Source organism: Mustela putorius, unplaced genomic scaffold (assembly GCF_011764305.1).
Source record: "Mustela putorius furo isolate JIRA1106 unplaced genomic scaffold, ASM1176430v1.1 tig00003834_pilon_pilon_pilon, whole genome shotgun sequence".
Classification (NCBI taxonomy): Eukaryota; Metazoa; Chordata; class Mammalia; order Carnivora; family Mustelidae; genus Mustela; species Mustela putorius.
Window position 1 is genome coordinate 985227 of NW_025421987.1, and position 19794 is coordinate 1005020.

The 19794-nt window shown below is 32.4% G+C and overlaps 1 protein-coding gene across 2 annotated transcripts in view; it reads right to left on the reverse strand.

Moving 5' to 3' along the window:
• Positions 1-19794, reverse strand: part of NCAM2 (neural cell adhesion molecule 2) — a 513860-nt gene that overhangs the window by 31021 nt on the left and 463045 nt on the right. Inside the window, exons 15-16 of one of the 2 annotated variants that reach the window (XM_045088182.1) lie at positions 17154-17334; positions 9073-10330 (exon numbers count right to left, since the gene is read on the reverse strand). In XM_045088182.1, coding sequence (XP_044944117.1) covers positions 10224-10330; positions 17154-17334 — 288 coding nt within the window. In that variant the 3' untranslated portion in view covers positions 9073-10223. Of the gene's footprint in view, positions 1-9072; positions 10331-17153; positions 17335-19794 lie in introns of those variants that run through there. The other variant, XM_004770518.2, reaches the window with a different exon arrangement.

The window sequence follows — 19794 nt, forward strand, 5'->3', positions numbered from 1 at the left end:
TATGACCAAAATAGACATCAGCTAGTGTTGAAGAATTGAATAATTTAACTTTAGTCCCTTGGTTTAACCATAAACTGGCAAAATTCTTTTTTTTTCTGTTAATATTAAAGGTATATTCTATAAATAGAAAATAGAATTCTTTGCACAAATGAAAATAACCTTTTTTCTAGTTCTTTTTTTTTTTTAAGATTTTATTAATTTGAGAGAAAGAGAGAGTGGGTGCCTTGGGTGGGACAGAGAAAGAAAAACAAGCACATTCCCTACTGAGCACAGAGTCCCACAAGGGGCCTGACCTCAAGACCCTGAGACAAAATCAAGAGTTAGATGCTCTCCTGATGAAACCACCCAGGAACCCCCAAAATACCTTTTTTCTTAAACACTGTTTTACAAAATTGAATCATACCCATATAGGATTAAATTACAATTTATATTTTTAAATTGTTGAAACTCCAAACTGTTTAATCTATTATGAAATTATTAAGTCTACAAACCTTTGAATTTTATAAATATGTAAGACAATAGATGAAAAATGTGAATATATGGGTGGTATTATCTTCCAAAGAATTTATGACATTAGGTTTTGAAAAATTTTCAGTTTTAGACATTCACTGCATCGGGTCTTAGAGACTTCAATTTCTGCATTAGGGTTATAGATTTTAAAGAGTTACATTATTAAAATTAAACATCTAAACACATAAGACCATTTATAATGTATATTATTATATAGGGCATCTAAATAGTATATTGTATTGTATACTTCAACTCTAAAATAAGAGTGCAGATTTTCAATATATTTTAAAAATACATCTAAGGTATCCTTCCCTGGGCAAATGGATAAACTATGGTACATCCAGACAATGGAATATTATTCAGTGTGAAAAAGAAATGAGTCATCACATCATGAAAAACATGAAAGAACCTTCAATGCACATTATTAAGTGAAAAAAGCCAATGTGAAAAAGCTATGTAATATATGATTCCAACTATAGACATGATGGAAAAGGAGAAGATTTAGAGACTGTAAAAAAAGACCAGTGGTTGCCAGGAGTTAGGAGAGAAGGAGGGATGAATAGGCAGAACACAGAGGATTTTTAGGGCAATGAAACTATTTTGTAAAATGATATGATGGTGGATAGATTTCATTATGTCTTCATCAAAACCCATATAATGTACAACATCAAGAGTAAATCCTAATACCAACTTTGGACTCTGAGTAAAAATGATGTCAGTGGTGTCAATCTAAATTGACCGATTGTAATAAATTTACCCTTCCCATGTTGATTATGGGGGGTGCTATACATGTATTGGGGCAGGCATTATATAGGAACTCTGGACATTCCTCTCAATTTTGGTGTGAACCTGAAACTTCTCTAAAAGGTAAAGTCTATCTAAGAATGAGAAAAAATTCAGAATTGTATCTTTAAAATCTTCCAGTAAATGGTTACATTGTCTGGGTCGACTGGGAATGTCTGTAAATTCGATAAACAATCTTTCACACCCTCTAATAATTTAAAAAAAAAATGGCATCCTCAGTGATGACTGACACACAGGAAAGTTGTAAACATTTTTAGCTTTGTGGTTTGGTAGGAGGGGACCCACCAATGAATTAGACCACACTCTGCTGTAGAGAAATATTTCTATTCCCTTAAATAAACTTCCCTTCATGTCTGAGCCACCTGATGGAACAGTAAGTCTCTGGCTAGCATAGAAAAACGCCACAATATTTTTTTTCTGTTTTCCACCAATAAGCACTGCAAAGAGAATATTTTTCTTATCATTTTTGAAGAACATCAGAGTTTTGCATTTAACCCTCTATGTAACATATACTTCCAGTTTAGCCTCTGTGAAATTATATAGGAACAAAAGCAAATTGAAAGTTGTTCATGCATTTCTCAAACAGAAATGCTAGTTTGAAGAGCTGATTTTTACTTTTGTTAACCTTATCTAAGCGGGAAAAAAATATTCTCTATTTATTATAATATGAATTTTAAATATTTTAATTATTTCTCTTTGTAATAATAAATGAGAAATCAGTAGAGAAGAAAGGATATAGCCATGATGCAAATTCTGATTCCAAGCTGTTTATTTTGATTTCTTAAAATGAAAGAGACAGATGCTGATATAAAACCACCTAGGTATGTTTTTATTAGCCAGTATGTAAAAATATTACTTCTTACTATTAGAAAATGATCTTTCTATGAACAATGTAAAAAAGTAATTTTATAAGATGTTTTCAGAAAATGTGTAAAAATCATAAAGTGATTACATTTAATTTGATATTCTTTTGGGGCTGTAAACTGAATGTAAGTTTATTACACTGATCATGGGAAAGTGGCTCTGTAGGAATTAAAGTGAGAAAGGTTATAACAAGAGCTGACTTCTTCAAGTACCATGATTACTGGAAGGAACTCTGTCTGGTTAGTACATGGCCTTTCCTGAGCCACATTGATTTTTTATGAGGCAATCAAGAAGAAATCAAAGGAACTAGGTCAAAGACACAGGACCATATAAATTGTAGACTAGGGATTGAGTTATGCCATCTCCGATTCAGTGTAATTTGTTAAAACAAGATAGAAGGAATGCTGAGTCAATGACTAGTCATCATTGGGCTTCTCTGATCCTCAGTTTGTTGACATAATAAGATAACAGGATTGATTAGGATATTAGAATACATTTACTCAAATTTCTTTAGCTTTTTCACAGTGACCCCAAACAATGAAGTAATATATAGGTAACAGAGTAACATAAAGTCACCATGACATCACTCTACAAATATCCAAGGATTCCTAGATACTTCCCATTTGATACTAGCTCACTTTCAAAGGGTTTCAGGAAAAACAAAACCAAGAACAAAGAAAACTTAACTTTCTTACTCTCCCAATGTACAAAACTTTTGTAATTATTGAATCAATTGAAAGAATTTAAAAATTACAACAAAATACAGATATTACATCGACATTTTTTACTTCATAAAAACTAATTGAAATATATACAAATATGTTTTGATGGGAGATATATAGATTAAGATATACATTTGAGGGTGGGCTGTTCTGGATTAAGAACGATTGTGCCTTAAAATAATGAAAATCTTAAAAGTGAACTTTTTCTCCTTTGTAATTTCTATACTATTTCATTATCTGACAATGCAGCACTTGATATAATTATTTAAGAGACTTCTGCATTCATACCTAAGTCAGCAATTTTTTACTTTATAAAAACCAATTGAATAATTTCCATATTAAAGAATTATCATTTGAACCCAGAGAGAAATAAAATGTTTTATTAAGAGCCCTGGACCTGGATGCTAATTATGACTTTTTGTGTAAACTACTCAATTTCTTTAGGCCTCACTATTCTCCTCTAAAATATGGGAGAAATGATACTTCAGAGGGATTTTATGAGGAATGAAGGAAATATTCCACACAGGATGTGGCATAGTACACATTAAGAAACAGAACTGAAGCTATCATTTTTGTTTCAAACCTTGTCCATGGTTGAGCAGCAAAACTTAGGAATTTTCTACAGTTTCATTCCATTGGTGCTTAAACTGAATTACAGTAATACATTGATCAAAGAGATTTGAAAAATCTCTTTAAGCATTTACATCTGCCTTTTTAAACTTTTGCTAGCAAAGGAAACTACTTAACAAAGCTTGCATTATTAAAATTATTTAGTTATTGAGATAGAATCTGACTATTTTGGTCTCCTACTTGTCACTGAAGTTTGTAAGAAGACTTTGGAACTAGTTTACTATGAAAGAAACAATATTTAGTAGTGTTTCTAAGTTATTTTTGCAATATGAATCTTAATTATTTGTCCCAAATAGAAGTCACTCAATGATTGTATGTTTATTACATTGTGATATTGGATTTGATCAAGTTAGGAATGAAAACACACAACAAGGACAGAAAAGATTTGTACCAGTAATAAAGAAAACACATATAACAAAGCTTTTCCTCAGTTTTCTTTATTACAACAATGGAGACACAGAGGTACAGAAAATAAAATGACATTTAATTTACTATGAAACACATGCATAGGATTACACATAGTGCTGGATATTATGTTGAGGGTTTTAAATAAGAGATGATACTGAAGACAATACATTTATAACATACATTTTTTTCAAGAAAATAAGCCATGATGAAAGCAAATGCAATTAAAATGATCAGAAATTGTCACTTTAAAACACAAGTGTTATACATAAAATCAGTGAAAGATGTGAGATAAAATATTCTTAAAGAAGTTCATGAATCATGGAGATTACTTAAAACAGTAATTTTTAATTGCTTGCCTTTAAAAAAAAGATTAGCTAGGAGATTTATTTCATAGTGCCCATTTAGTACAAGTATATAGTAAAAATAAATATGGTATAATTAAGAAAAAGATGCTATCTCTTAATATTATGCAATGCTTATAAATATGTTACTTTGCATTTTCATTAGTTAAAATGGAATAATAAAGAATAAGTTAATTGAATTTGAACATATACAAGTTAAGAAACTTTACATTATAACTAAAAATACATTTAATTAATTCACACTTAAAATGAAATTTGAGTCTACTTGAATCAACCTTTCTTTAAAAATTAGGTAAAATAATAGTCTACCAACAGAGCCATAAGGACATCAGTTGCAGTTCAGATCAGCACAGATATAATAATAGAACTCTTGAACATATGTGTGTTCCTTAGCTGTTTCGATTTTTCTTTCAATTTAGGCTTTAAAATTAATTAATAGCGATAAAAGAAGAATGGATTACTATCAGAAAATCTTTATCTGGCTCATATTATGAAGATAATAAAACCAAAGGTATTTGGAAAACACAGCATTGATATCACACTCTTATCTCTGTCTTTATGGCAGAACAATTAAATTTAAGTTTACTGAAGTTGTTTGCCTTAGGTAAAAATTGAGAAGCTGTCAAGATGCTATTATAACCTTTATGTATTTCATCAAGTTTTTAAGTACAATAAATTAAAAAGAGATAATACTACAGCTTTATATTTAAAAGTTAAAAAAAGTGGTAACTTTAAATGTTAACTCTACCCATTTAGATGGTAATACAGAAGAGATCAGGTTAAGGAGAGGTTAGAAAGATTTTTTTCCTTTAGTTAGGTCCTAAAATTTACTGTGGTAATACCTTCTGGATTCTAAGATAAACTATCAAGTATTAACAGTGATTAAATAATTCTCTTTATTATTTATGACATAATCAGCTGGGAATGGAATTTTTACCAATTTCAATGCATATTGAGATAATTTCAAGGGCAATTTGTAGAATATTTGCAGCTCCCATAATTTAAAGTATGCAAATTTGAGCTATCCCTTCAATGAATTAGTCTTTCTTTTTTTTTTTTTTTTTTTTTTTTTTAAAGATTTTATTTATTTATTTGACAGAGAGAAATCACAAGTAGATGGAGAGGCAGGCAGAGAGAGAGAGAGAGAAGCAGGCTCTCTGCTGAGCAGAGAGCCCGATGCGGGACTCGATCCCAGGACCCTGAGATCATGACCTGAGCCGAAGGCAGGGGCTTAACCCACTGAGCCACCCAGGCGCCCTGAATTAGTCTTTCTGAAGGTTTTAGGACATATATCCATAGCACAAATTGTAAGACTTTAAGATTTAACAGTGATTAATGAAAAAGAAAGAGAAAAAATAAACCCTATTTATTCATGGGCAGAAATTGAGAGAAAGGGATGGAAGGCTGGAGGGGGTTGGGAAAGAGAGAGAAGAGCCCAGGAAGAGAGACAAAGAGGGGGAATGAAAGGAATGGAAGGGAGAGAGAATATTAGAAAGAATAAATTGGAAGGAAGGAAGGAAGGAAGGAAGGAAGGAAGGAAGGAAGGAAGGAAAAAAGCTAATATAAGAGAGAACCTACTTAATTTGTACCTATTCAAAGGTTGTTTAAAGGATATTACACCTCACAGATTTGAGTCATAATAAAATACATTAAATGACACATGTGGATACAACCTTCATGATAAGTAAAATTATAATACATAAGGGCAAAAGAAAATTATAAATGACATTTAATTTAGGTAGCACTGTAACACACTATTTAAAGTTCTTAATGCAGTTAATGTCATAACCAAAAACAAACAGGGAGAAATTTTCTGATAATTTTACATGAGGAGAGAGATTGCCTAACTACTTCAAAACTGAAAGTGTTGTTACAAGTAACATGAGCTAACTCTTCTTGAAAACTAGACCTGAACATACTTAATGATTCTACTGTTGATATATAAATATCTATCTTAAATCACTAAAATCATTTGTAAATCTAAAATTTATTTTTCCATTCCCAGTTTAGGTATACCGTATTAATAAATACAATAGTTTTCAGATGTCTAATAGAATTCATCCTGCCCCAAAAAAGATTAATTATTTCTTGCACACTCTTTTTTTTTGACTATAACTAAATAATCACAAATCCAAATGTTCTAAGTTGAAACTACTGTAGAATTTTCCTTATTTCAGTTTTAAATTAAATATGATAAGTCACCATTCTTACATGGAATATATTTCAGTTAAATTATAATGGCTTCCAAATTGACCTGAACTGTATAACTTATGAACTTCTGTGCATACTTGTATTTTTAATTCTTAATTTATTTCTTCTTTTTTTTTTAAAAGCTTATATTTATTTAGTTGTCAGACAGAGAGCACAAGTAGGCAGAGAGGCAGGCAGAGAGAGGGGAAAGCAGGCTCCCTGCTGAGCAGAGAGCCCGATGCAGGGCTCAATTCCAGGACCCTGAGACCATGACCTGAGCCGAAGGCAGAGGCTTTAAACCACCGAGCCACCCAGGCGCCCCTTTAATTCTTAATTTAAAAAAACCTGCTGTATATTTAAATAGTGAAAACTATTTTCAATTAAGTTATTTATGCATGTATTCATTTTATATGTCTAATTGAAATTACATACATAAATTTTTAATCCAGTGTCTAAAATATATTTATTTATTTACTGTTTTGAAATACTTAAGATATTTTGGCTAAAGGAAAGAAATTTTTAAAAATAAGCTCTAAGACATTTTAATCTTATCCACGTCTACCACAAATGAATATACATATGTTCGTTTGTGTCATGTTTTTGGAATAGTATGAATAGCATTTATAAAATGTCATTATTTTCAATGACTAATATGAGGAGAGAGGATGCAAAGTGGAAATTGACCTACGATTCTCCACACAAGAAGTTTGCTAGAAAAGAATTTTCTGCTACCTTCTAGCCATACTCAGTTAGCACATCTGGCACATGGTATAGGTGAGCCTTCTAGTGATTTGGTAAATAATTACAGAGTTTGGTTTGGAGTAGAGAAACCAGAAGCGTAAATAATAAAAGAAGAAAAGAAGACAAACCAGGCAAGAGCGAGGAGGAGAAAAAAGGAAATATCCATGATTATAGACGAAATTAATCCTGATCTGCACGTGGAATTGCAGCAATCATCCTCAAGCAAATCAACTAACTTAGTAACTGGTAGAGGATACTCAAATTTCTGGAATGATTTAACATTCAGAGATATGATCTACATATCTGCAGACACAGACACATTACATGTAATGGTTAACAGAAAACTCACCATAACACACAAGTTCATATTTTATACATCTTAGACACAGGATTTTATTTAAGAATTTATTGGTTGAAAAAAACATCACTGGATGATATGAAGGAGAGACTTAAAAAAAGTTGAATTTTTATGTTTTGTTTACCAACAATCACATTCATTTATACCCACAGGTAGATACTAATTAGACTAAACAGCAGGGTCCGATTACATGGTTGTATATAACAAAACTAAAACTCAGATAATAAAAATGATAATTTAGTAGCAAAACTTACATATTATTAAGATTTTTTAAAAATCTAAGAAGGTAATTTATAATCTCTAAGGTCTCAATTATCGAAATGTTATAGCTGTGCTGTTCAGAGTTTTGTGCTTTCCTATTTCTTGTAGAAATAAACCAAAGCACAGAACCTGTATTTTAAGATGTCTGAGGATCTATTTTCAAGAATTTACACATTTCTCAGCACTGCAAAATAACTGTTCTTCTAAGCATAAACATTTGGTCAAGTGATACATTGCTTATTAATTTCAGGATTAAAAACTTGTTCTGTACTTAAGTGTTTATAAAAACTAAGTGAAGAATTTGTTAAATGTAAATAATTCTGTGAGACAATAAAATTTTCATTTGAGATTATTTTCTCAACTGTCAAAATATCACTTTAAATACCATGTAAACCTGACTTTGAGTATTCATCATATCACTGTTGGTGACCTTAAGTCATAGAATATTAAATTTTTAAAAATCAGCTATGTTATCTTATGAAATCCATATTCCATGTTCTCCACAAAAGCATTTTCTATCATATACTATGTCAAAATAATTTTTGCATAAATCTCGTGGAAGCCTTTGTCTTATTGGAAAGATTCAGGCAGGTTATAGTGAACAGGAAAAACTTCCTGGAAGAGTTATTGGCACTCTTCTCTTTCCCAGCACTTTCTGGTTATTAGTAGCCAACCAGTCTACATATCCTCTCCAAATATAGACCTCCTGGAATATAACATGCACTTATAATTAGTTCTTTAATCAAAAAAAAAAAGTTGGCTGTGGTAATTTTGTTTCATTTCATTTCATTTCTTTCTTTAAGAGAGAGAGAGAAAGAGAACACAAGTGGAGGGTGTGCAGAAGGAGAAGCAGGATTCCCACTGAGCAATGTGGAGTCAATGCCAGGACCCCAGGATCATAACCTGAGCTGAAGGGAGATGCTTAACTGACTAAGACACCCCTGCCATGGTGATTTTAAAAACAAAACATTCTCCATAAGCAGGTTAGAGTTCCATCGTGCTCAAGTCTGGGAGTTCCTTTGTCTCAGCAGAAGAAAAGGAAAGAAAATAGAAAAGTGTTTAATCTGTGGACGGATTACTTTTGGATTCTAAAGGATCCATTGCTAGGTCAGAAGAAAGGACAGCAGTGCCTAGCAGAATTTAGAAAAGATAAAGAAAACAGACTACTAAGGAGAAGTCTAGCGTTACGTCTTACGTAATAGGATCCTGTAGCTTTTTTTTTTTTTTTTTTTTTTTTTTAAAGAATAAGAAAATGCTTTCATGCAGCAAAATAAATAGTTTTTGATGAGGGACACTCTCAAAGCCCAGAATCCAATCATTTAATTTACCAGATAGGTATGGTCACTCTTGTGATATACATAAATCTGATTGTTTTCTAATTGTCCTGAATGAGTGTTAAGAATCATTTGAAGAATGTGTTTGAGAGTAAAAAGCACAAAACACTTTTCTTATTTCCTAATGAATGAAAATGTCAAAACTGAAATCATTACTCATGATACTCCCTCAAATCCAGCTTCCTCTGAAAAATGGAATGTAGCAACACCTCCTTCTCACCTCAAGTTCATCTTCTCTCAAGAAGTAGGTAAGAGAAGCTGATGCCCGTTCACAGTACAGTCTTTATCCAGTGAACAGGGTGCCACTTTTTAAACACATTAAAACTTAATTTATTACTTACTTTGGAACAACTGCAGTGAGATATTTTCACATAATAAAAAATGGATACTTTAAAATTGGTGTTCAAATTTAAAAGAAGAAATTCTTCCACTTTTATTCCTTATGACATTTTAGGTCATTAAAAGAAAAATAGGCAGCACAATAGGGGTACACATCTAATATAATAAAAGTTATCAGGGTTATGTTTTATATAAATGGTAAACACTATGAAGTTTTATAAATGTCCATAAAGTTAGAAACTTAAATTTTAAAGGATAACATTTTAAACCAACATAAAAGATCCACAATTCTACATAATAAAATTACTAATTATACAATGTATGCTCATGGATATTGAATTAGATTTGCAAAACAATCAAATAAAAGAGGTTAGATGCAGCAAATGCTTACATTCCAAGTAAAAGTGACATGATATTTAACAAGGTCAACTTCAGAAATTAAAGGAAACTTTAGAATGAAGCAAATTATTCAGTGAACTGTATCCTGGAAGAAACAATCCTGATTCTCTTTCTTTCAGTGATTTTCTGACAAATTATCTACTTTAAAGTTTGACAATTTGGGGAAGGGAAAAATAGGCTAATTGTTCATGGGTGAAGATACATGCATAATTAGTTGGACCATAGAAAACCTTTTATCATAATTTCAGATTAGCCTTGTAAATTTGCAGGGCATAGAAGGAAATATCATATAACAACAACATTAAAACATCCAAGACAAACTTATGGCTAGAATGAAAGAAAACCCAGCAGCATTCAGCTGCCATGACTTGCTTCTGTTTTCACCTTTATTCGCTTCACAGCATTTATCTGCATGACGGAAATTGTTTTTGAAAACAGAGTAAAAGTAAAATAATTAAGGAAGAAAAGAGTAAGTTTACATATATGAAAGTCAAGAAAAAGAAAAAAGTGACAGTAGGAAAGAAAAAAAAAGAGAAAATAATTAATGCAAGATTTACACAAAGTCATTACAAATTACCTACAAAAAATTACTTTGATACAAGACAAAGAATGGCTAAAGTCTGTATAAAACATTTCTAAATAGTTGCCTCATATTAAATCATAGCTGAGCCTCAATATTAATACTCAATATTAATAATGTTTACTACACGTAAATCAGACAGTAGTTCTGTCATTGATTCTTTAAATGTAGGCACCTTAATTATTCTCAAATGAAGATACAACTTATAACCGAGAAGGCATCTGCCATTTCACTGTGCTACTATACTGGTAAAATCACATTGCTACTGTAGATACGAACTCGTTTTATTCTGCAATGTTTACTGATAGTACTTTTCGCTGCCATTGTATCTTAGAAGAAATATTTAATTAAAGTAGTTATATTTTAATAGTGAATAAACTACCAAGAAATATCAATGAAAATTACATATTCACACAATGAAAATTGGCCATAAGAATAGAAAGAAGGAGTCCTGATCCAACTAACGAAAGGCAAACTCTAGACATATGTCACGGTACCTCTTTATTTTATTTTTATTTTTTTTCTAAGATTGTATTTATTTATTTGATAGAGCAATCACAAGTAGGCAGAGAGGCAGGCAGAGAGAGGAAAGCAGGCTCTCTGCTGAGCAGAGAGCCAGGTCTCAGGGTCCTGGGATCATGACCTGAGCCAAAGCCAGAGGCTTAACCCACTGAGCCATCCAGGCAACCCTGTCATTGTACCTCTTTAAAAATAACTTTGAAAACAAATAAATCATGAAAAACTATGTTGACTTTTTCATTACGTGCTAAATTCAAAGAAATATTGTTTTGGGTGTAGTATTAATATTTAGCTTTGACTGAGATTTCCAGATAGTTAAAATAAAGTTCTTTCCAATTAACTAAAACTCAATTTCACCATTGTTTTAGAATTGTTATTCATATTCTGAACAGATAATAAATTTAACTTTAAGAAGGCATTTTAGTATTTGCCATGCACTTGAATATATTGTTTTTTTGTTCATGTTGAGCTATTCAGAACTGTAAGAGTATATTAGTATTGCTTAGAACTAGATGGAGTGTTATCAAAATTATTTCACTCTTCAGCTCATTAGAAGTATAATCAAATGACCATGAAAAGACAAAAGAAAAAAAACCTGAAAAATTTTAACAGCATATTTAGTGGTGGTGATTTGTATAATTCTTTCTTAGCTTCTTAAATTTGAGGAACTCCCATAGATGTATTATTACGTGCTTGAATTCAGATGGTAGAATAGTTTTACCATCAGATCTCAACAATGTATGAATGGAATTCTTTGTCACCCAGTTATATTGATAGTGTTAAAATTAGACGTGTTCAATTCATAGTAACAAAAGGAGAGAAAGGAAGCAATTACTAAAAAATTTGTTATTGTTTTTGCTAAAACAGACCGTTTTCAACCTGTCATAAACCAAAAGAAATGGTGGAATATGTTTTTCAAAATAAATTTATCATCAAGAAATTTTTAAAACATTAGATTATATTCAAACCACCAAAGTACTAGTGTTTTTAACCACAAAGATTACAGAACAAATCCATAAAAGTCATTTTATCAGACTATTATTCCATAGATTTGTAATTATTTTATAAGAATTAATTTGGTGTGATGCACTAAACAATGAATCTTGGAACACTGAAAAAATAAAATAAAGTTTAAAAAAAAGAATTTTAAAATAAAGTTAAAAAATAGAATTTGTTATAACTGTTCAATATTCTCATTGTTTATAAATAAAGTGAGATGGCATTATGCTGTTATGAATATTCCAAAAAAGAACAGGATTGTGATTTTGCACTCCAGTTTTATGTAACTCAAGAAACACATCTTTCAAAATAAACACATATTTAATAAAAGAAAATGAGAAAATACTATTCATCATGAAGTACTTTTTAAATTGGAATAATAAACTATGGAGAAGTGTGGTATCCTCTAATACACATACAAAGAAAAGCCAGTATTGTCAATAATATATTGTGTATATGTGTGTGTGTGTGCATGTGTTTGTATATAATGTAATATATATATATGTATGTAATGTAATGTATGAATGTAAGGTGAGCATATTGTTAAAAAAATAGTTCTTCAGTCCAATGATTACATGTATTCCATATTTAGCCTATTGCTTACAAGGGTTAAATATATTAAATGCACATAAGCAATGGCTTTTTCATTTCAAAAGTCCGTAAACTTATTTAGACAGTTTACAAGGCATGCTACCAAAAATGAATTAAAACTAAATTAACTTGTAAAGTTCACATCTTCTAAAACTAGAATAAAAAGACTTAAGACCTGCTAGCTTATTATAGATAACTTATTTCAGATATGAGTGAATTTATAATATTTACTTTAAAATGGAATAAGAAATCATACAAGAGTAGTTTTGATGAAAACATATACAGATTATTTTCCTTATTTTATCAGTATATAATTTTAACTCTGTAGGATATCATGGACATAAAGGCTCCCAAATTCACCATCACCCATCACAGCCCTTAAAACTGCCCCAAGAAACCTCTAGAGCCAAACGGAACAATGCTTAAACTATAAAGGCATATCTTTAATGTGGCTTTCCATGAGGCTTGAGTAGCCAGTGGATTGAGGATTTGAGTCTGTGGCTACAGTTAATTAACATTATTTTGTAACATTTTTATAAATAATCTTTTCTTCTTTCCCCTTGTCTAGGAGGCTGCTATTGCTTTGTATCAGCCACCCAGTTTAGAGAGGAGGAATTTCTTCTCCTACCTTCTCAGATAGCTTTTTCTGACTTCTTGACTGCATGATCAGCTACAAAACACACTCCAGCATTTTTCATCCTAAAAGTCTTTCTAACACTGTTTCTTTTCTTTCTTTCTTTTTTTTTTTAACTCTGCTCACCTTCATAGAAAACCTTCTTAAAAGCATTAAATAAACATGGAATCTAAACCTCCTCACCTCACATAAAATCCTCAGCCCACTCCTACCTAATTTCTCTCTCAGCCACTTCAGCAAAGTTGTATGCATGAAGGACACTTCACATCCCTTTCCATTGAGTTCCGCTGACCTCTTCAGCAGCATCTGAAGTGGCATATGTGATTTACAGCTTTTCTTCCTGAAAGATGATTCTTTCTTAACTTCCAAGACACTACTGTCTTCTCTTTTGCCAGGAACTCTACATCTTTGTCTCAGAGGGCGGGGGTAGGGTCTGCTGTGGTTTCCTCTTCCTGTATAATATCTTAGTTCCTTGGGACTCAGTTCTTCATCCTCTACTCAGTTACCCAAGAAGTACTCCTTGAATACCTGTGCTGTGCCAGTCACAATTCTAGGTACCAGGGAGACATCTATGAGTATTTTAGATGTCGACTCCTTTCATAGAGCTTAGGCATTACTCAATGTCTAATTTTATCCTCACCCAGGTTTCAGATACCATTCACCTATGAACCTGTTAACATAGTAATATATGTTTCCAATCTATGGCTATCTTCTCATCTTTATACACATACATATAACTACTACTTGACATTTCAAACTTAAAGACCACCAAACCGATCTTGTGTTTGACCCTATTCTCCAAATCCTGCTCCTCAAATTCTTTATCCTGAGAGATGATGCCAACAGTATTCCAACTATCCAAGCAAGAAACTCAAAGTCATCAATATCTACTGAATTCAGTATGTTACACCTGAAAGGTAAACCTACATCTACACTGTGTCCAGAATTTACTCCCAGTTCTCTTTTGCTCCTGCTATCACTTTTTTCCAAGTGTTCTATTCACCCACCTCTCCCTTTCACCATCTGAGCTAGATTAATCTGTCTGTAATGTCTATCTACTCATATAATGTCCCTGCTGCAAATGATTTCTTATCACTTCTAAGAACTTTTTTTAAGATTGCTTGTGTCATTTTCAGAAGACCTTGGATTATTTGGGTCGCAGATCCCTCTTCATCCTTATTTTTGTTCACACTTCCAGGTTCTCTTCAACCATGTTGTATCTACTTCCCAGGCAGAGGCTGCTTTTATATAACACTTTCCTTGGAAGACTCATTTCTTGTAAGTTTCTTTTGGAAAGGGACTTTCTGAAGGAACCCTTCCCGAACTCCACCCTCTCACAAGTTAGGTACAAGTGCCAAACCCCTTCATGCAGCACACAGCACAAGCACATCTACTAGTTGCAATTATTTGGTCATTATTCTAACCCTACGCTTTACGCCTACCTTCCCTACTAGATTGTAAAGTCCCTGAGGGCAGAGGCCAGTCTGTATTTTTCACAGGTCATTCCTCTGTACCCATGTCTGTCCTTCTCACAGAGTAAGATCCCAGTAAATATCTGGAACAAACGAATGAATCTTAATATCAAAGGACCAGAAGAAATCTTAATATCAAAGGACCTTAGAGATAAAGAAATGTGTATCAAGGGAAATTAAGTAACAAGAGCTAAGCTGAAATTATAAATCGTAATTCTTTTCACTTATCTTCTAGGTACTGCCCACAATCTGATTCTGAAACTCAAAGAAAATACATTTTTATAGTAAATGTATCATAGTATATCTTAGGTATTTTTGTGCCTGTATATGTATGTATGTGTCTATATATGTATGTATGTATGTATATACATATGTTCTTATTTACCCTTTTGTCCATACTTTTGGTTTTTATTAACAACGATTGTTTTAAAGATTTTATTTATTTATTAGAAAGAGAGAGAGAGCACACACAAGCAGGGGGAGCAGCAGAGGGTGGGGAAAAGCAGACTCCCTGATGAGCTTGGGGCCTGATATGGGGCTCAATCCCAGGACCCCAGAATCATGACCTAAGCCAAAGGCACACTTTCTACTGACCGAGCCACCCAGGCATCCTTCAAAAATGATTTTTTATAAAAAATAACAGGGACTCTGGAAGTAACCTACCTAAAGTCTATTTTTTTCACAATTTATTACCTATAAAATGTTACTAAAATGTTGTCTTCCAACTTCATGCAAGTTTAATTTTATCTTAATAAAAATAATTATTTTTCTCCACACATATGAGCAATAAAAGATTAAAGAAAATGGAGTACACTGCTGCAATCCTCCTTTGAAGATTCTGACTCAGATTTAGAATCATATTTATATCATGTTGCTGATATCTGCGTAGAAGATAGTTACTACAAAAATAAGATGTATTTGTAGAGGTAGTTACTGATGTTTAAAACTCACAGAAGCAATGAACTCAATAGTATATTCAACCATTATTCTTAGGTGTATCATCTTATTAAGGGTATTGGATTTGTCATATGACTAAAGTAGCTCTGACCTTGAAACAGATCCCTTAACCTTCCAAATTTACATCTGTAAAATGAGTATAATTCTTCCTTGTTCAATTCAGATTCGGAGATATATAAATGAGACAATGAGATAACAAATGCACAAGTACTTTGTAAATTTTTTAAAATTCCATTACAACATATCAGTATTAGTCCTAGATGCTCCCAGCTTCCTAATTTCAAATTGTAATTGGAAGCACTTATTAATTAATATGAACAATACAAAGCCAAATATCAATTACTTTTAACCAATAGTAATATACATATAACCAATAGTAATTATTTTTTAACAGAAAGATTAACTGTATAAAGATGCTTTCAATTTGGAAAAAAAAAGATGTACTATGTCACAAACTCGTAATAATGAGATTAATATCAGTTTGAACTCACAAGAGGGCTAAAGAGCATGTCTGAACTAACACACTTTATTTTTTCCCAGTCTCAACAGTGTTATGTAACAATACAGACACTCTAATATAATAGGACTTCAATAAGTCACGCTTATGAATATGCGGCTCTCATCTCTACATATATACATATGAAGAGTATATGTATATTACATATATGCATACATGTATGTATAAAATTCATCAGTAAATGTTACATATTATATTTAAAGGAATGATGGATGTTAAAATATGATCCATGTGACAACTTATAGAGTTAAATATGACAATGAATCTGGACAAATTCTTGCATCTTTACCTCTAGAGCATGTATCTGAAAAAAAAGTTAATATCCTTCCCTTGGACTTTTATAGCATCACTAGCATATAATGATGCAAGCACTGTTACTTAATAAAGATAGAATTCACCAGTGCACTGTGAATACTGATGTCAAGTGTCTTGAAATATTGTGAGCCTCCTTGAAACCCTAGTTATACTTTTTTTCTGGGGTACATCTGTAGTTTTTCTGCCTCACCATGTGATTGAGTCTGTATTTCCAAAATCAACTGGCTTGATCAGTCATGGATGGGCTGATCATTATCTTTGACCACATTTTTCCAAAAGTGAAGGACCAGCCTCCATGTGTTTGGTAGAGACGTCTTCTTTGCAAAAGATTTTCTGGACTTAATAGAAATCTTTCATGTTGGTTTTTGACACTTTATTCTTACCCTCCATCCCCTCTTTCTGTTCTCTTCCCATCCCTTCGACCACCAAAGCTGTCAAAGTGCATTTACCAGCTAACTGGTACCCCATGGCAAGAACAATTTGAGAAATCTGGAGTAAGACATGTCACAATAACCATGATTAGAAGTCAGGATGTACACTTCCTTCTATGAAATTATGTTTTCAGTATTAAGAAAAATTCCAGAGGAGTTTATAAGAAGATGATATCATATTTATGGCCACCTAATAAAGTACATAGTTTTGCTTACCTTTAATAATGTTTGGCTTTGGTGGCATGCTGAACTCATAGACTGTTGGTTCTGAATATCCCAATCTATTGGCAGCTGTAATTTGAACTTCATACCCCATTGTCCACTGTAGATGCTCCAAAATAATGTGGTCTTTATTTCCCTGCACTTTTTTCTCTAGCCACTGATCTTCTTTATCTTTCTGTAGGGGAAATAAGATATATTTTATAAATACATTGAAGTTATGAATTTTTTAAAATATAATTTATCTTCAGGTAGAAAAAAGTGCTTTTATTAATTTCAAAAAATAATATTTTATCATTTACAGGGATAAAGAAAGTTACTTTATCAATGAAGTAATTTCTAACAATTTTCTATAAAAATTCTGTATTTTTTTAAATTTTAGCCAAAGAATGATTTCATAATTAATCTTTGATAACTCAGTGGTGATAATTCACCTTCATTAGGATTTTATTTTTATTTCACAAGTATCAATTTGCTGTTTGGTCATTTGTAGATTATTAGTAACCAGGTGGACAGAAAAAAATGAAACATAGTTTACAGAAAAAGCTTAGTATATCCGCTAAAATAATTGCCAGACATTCTAACAATGTTTATTCTTCTGATCCATGAGCATGGAATGTTTTTCCATCCTTTTGTGTCTTCTTCAATTTCCTTCATAAGAGTTCTATAGTTTCTAGAGTATAGATCCTTTTTCTCTTTGGTTAGGTTTATTCCAAGGCATCTTAAAGATTTTGGTGTTATCATAATTGAAATCAATTCCCAAATTTCTCTATCTACAGTTACATTGCTAGTGTATAGCAAAGCAACTGATTTCTGTGCATTGATTTTGTATCCTGTCATATTACTGAATTGCTATATGAGTTCTAGTAGTTTGGAGGTAGAGTCTTTTGGGTTCGCCACATAAAGTATCATGTCATCTGGGAAGAGAGTTTGACTTCTTCTTTGCCAATTTGAGTACGTATTCTTTTATTTCTTGTGTTGACTGATTGCTGTTGCTGGGACTTCCAGTACTCTGCTGAACAATAGGGGAAAGAGTAGACATCCTTGTTGTGTTCCTAAGGGAAAGGTCCTCAGCTTTTCCCCATTAAGAATGATATTTGCTGTGGGCCTCTCATAGATGATTTTTATATGGTGCCCAGAGCAATCTATACATTCAATGCCATCCTGATCAAAATACCAATGCCATTTTTCAAAGTGCTGGAAAAATTTGTATGGAACCTAAAATTTGTATGCAATCCTAAAATTTGTATGGAACCAAAAAGACCCTGAAACACCAAGGAAATGTTGAAAAAGAAAAACAAAGTTGGGGGCATCATGTTGCCTGATTTCAAGCTACACTACAAAGCTGTGATCACCAAGACAGCATGGTAGTGACACAAAAACAGACACATAGATCAATTGTACAGAATAGAACAGAGTGTCGAGAAATGGACCCTCAAATCTATGGTCAAAGATTAGTTAATCTTTGACAAAGCAGGAAAAAATATCCAAAGGTTAAAGACAATTTCTTTGATAAATGGTGCTGGGAAAATTGGACAGCTATATACAGAAGAATGAAATTCAAAAATTCTTTTACACCCTATACAAAGATAAACTCTAAATGAATGAAAGACCTCAATGTGAAACAGAAATTCATCAAAATCCTAGAGAAGAAAATAGGCAGTAACCTTTTCAACATCAGCCACAGCAACTTCTTTCAAAACATGTCTCCAAAGTCAAGGGAAACAAAAGCAAAAATGAACACTTGGGACCTCATCAAGATAAAAAGCTTCTGTACAGTAAAGGAAACAGTCAACAAAACTAAGAGATAACCCAGGGAATGGGAGAAGATATTTATAAATGACACTACATAGAGAGCTGGTACCCAAGATACATAAAGAACTTCTCAAACTCAACACCCAAAAAACAAATAATCAAGTCAAAAAATGGGAAGAAGTCATGAACAGACACTTCTCCAAAGAAGACATACAAATGTCTGACAGATATGTGAAGAAATGTTCAACATCATAAGCGATCAGGGATATTTAAATCAAAATCACACTGAGATCACTGAGATACAACTTACCTCAGTTAGAATGGCAAAAATTGACAAAACAAGAAACAACAAATGTTGGTGTGGTTGTAGAGAAAGGAAAACTTTTTTTTTTCTTTCTTTTTTTTGAAAACCCTCTTAATCTGTTGGTGGGAATGCAAGTTGGTACAGCTACTTTGGAAAACAGTGTGGAGGTTCCTCAAAAAGTTAAAAATAGAGCTACCCTATAACCCAGCAATTGTACTACTGGCTATTTATCCCAAAGATACGGATGTAGTGAAAAGGGCCATATGCACTCCAATGTTCATATTGGCAGTGACGACAATAGCCAAAGTGTGGAAGTAGCCAAGATGCCCTTTAGTGGATGAATGGATAAGGAAGATGTGGTCCATGTATACAATGGAATATTGCTCAGCCATCAGGAAGGATGAATACCAAACATTTGAATCAACATAGATGGAACTGAAGGAGATTATGCTAAGTGAAATAAGTCAAACAGAGAAAGACAATTATCATATGACTTCACTCATTTGTGGAACATAACGGTTAGTGTGGAGACATTAGGAGAAGGAAGGGAAAAATGAAGGGGCAGAATGAGAGGGGGAG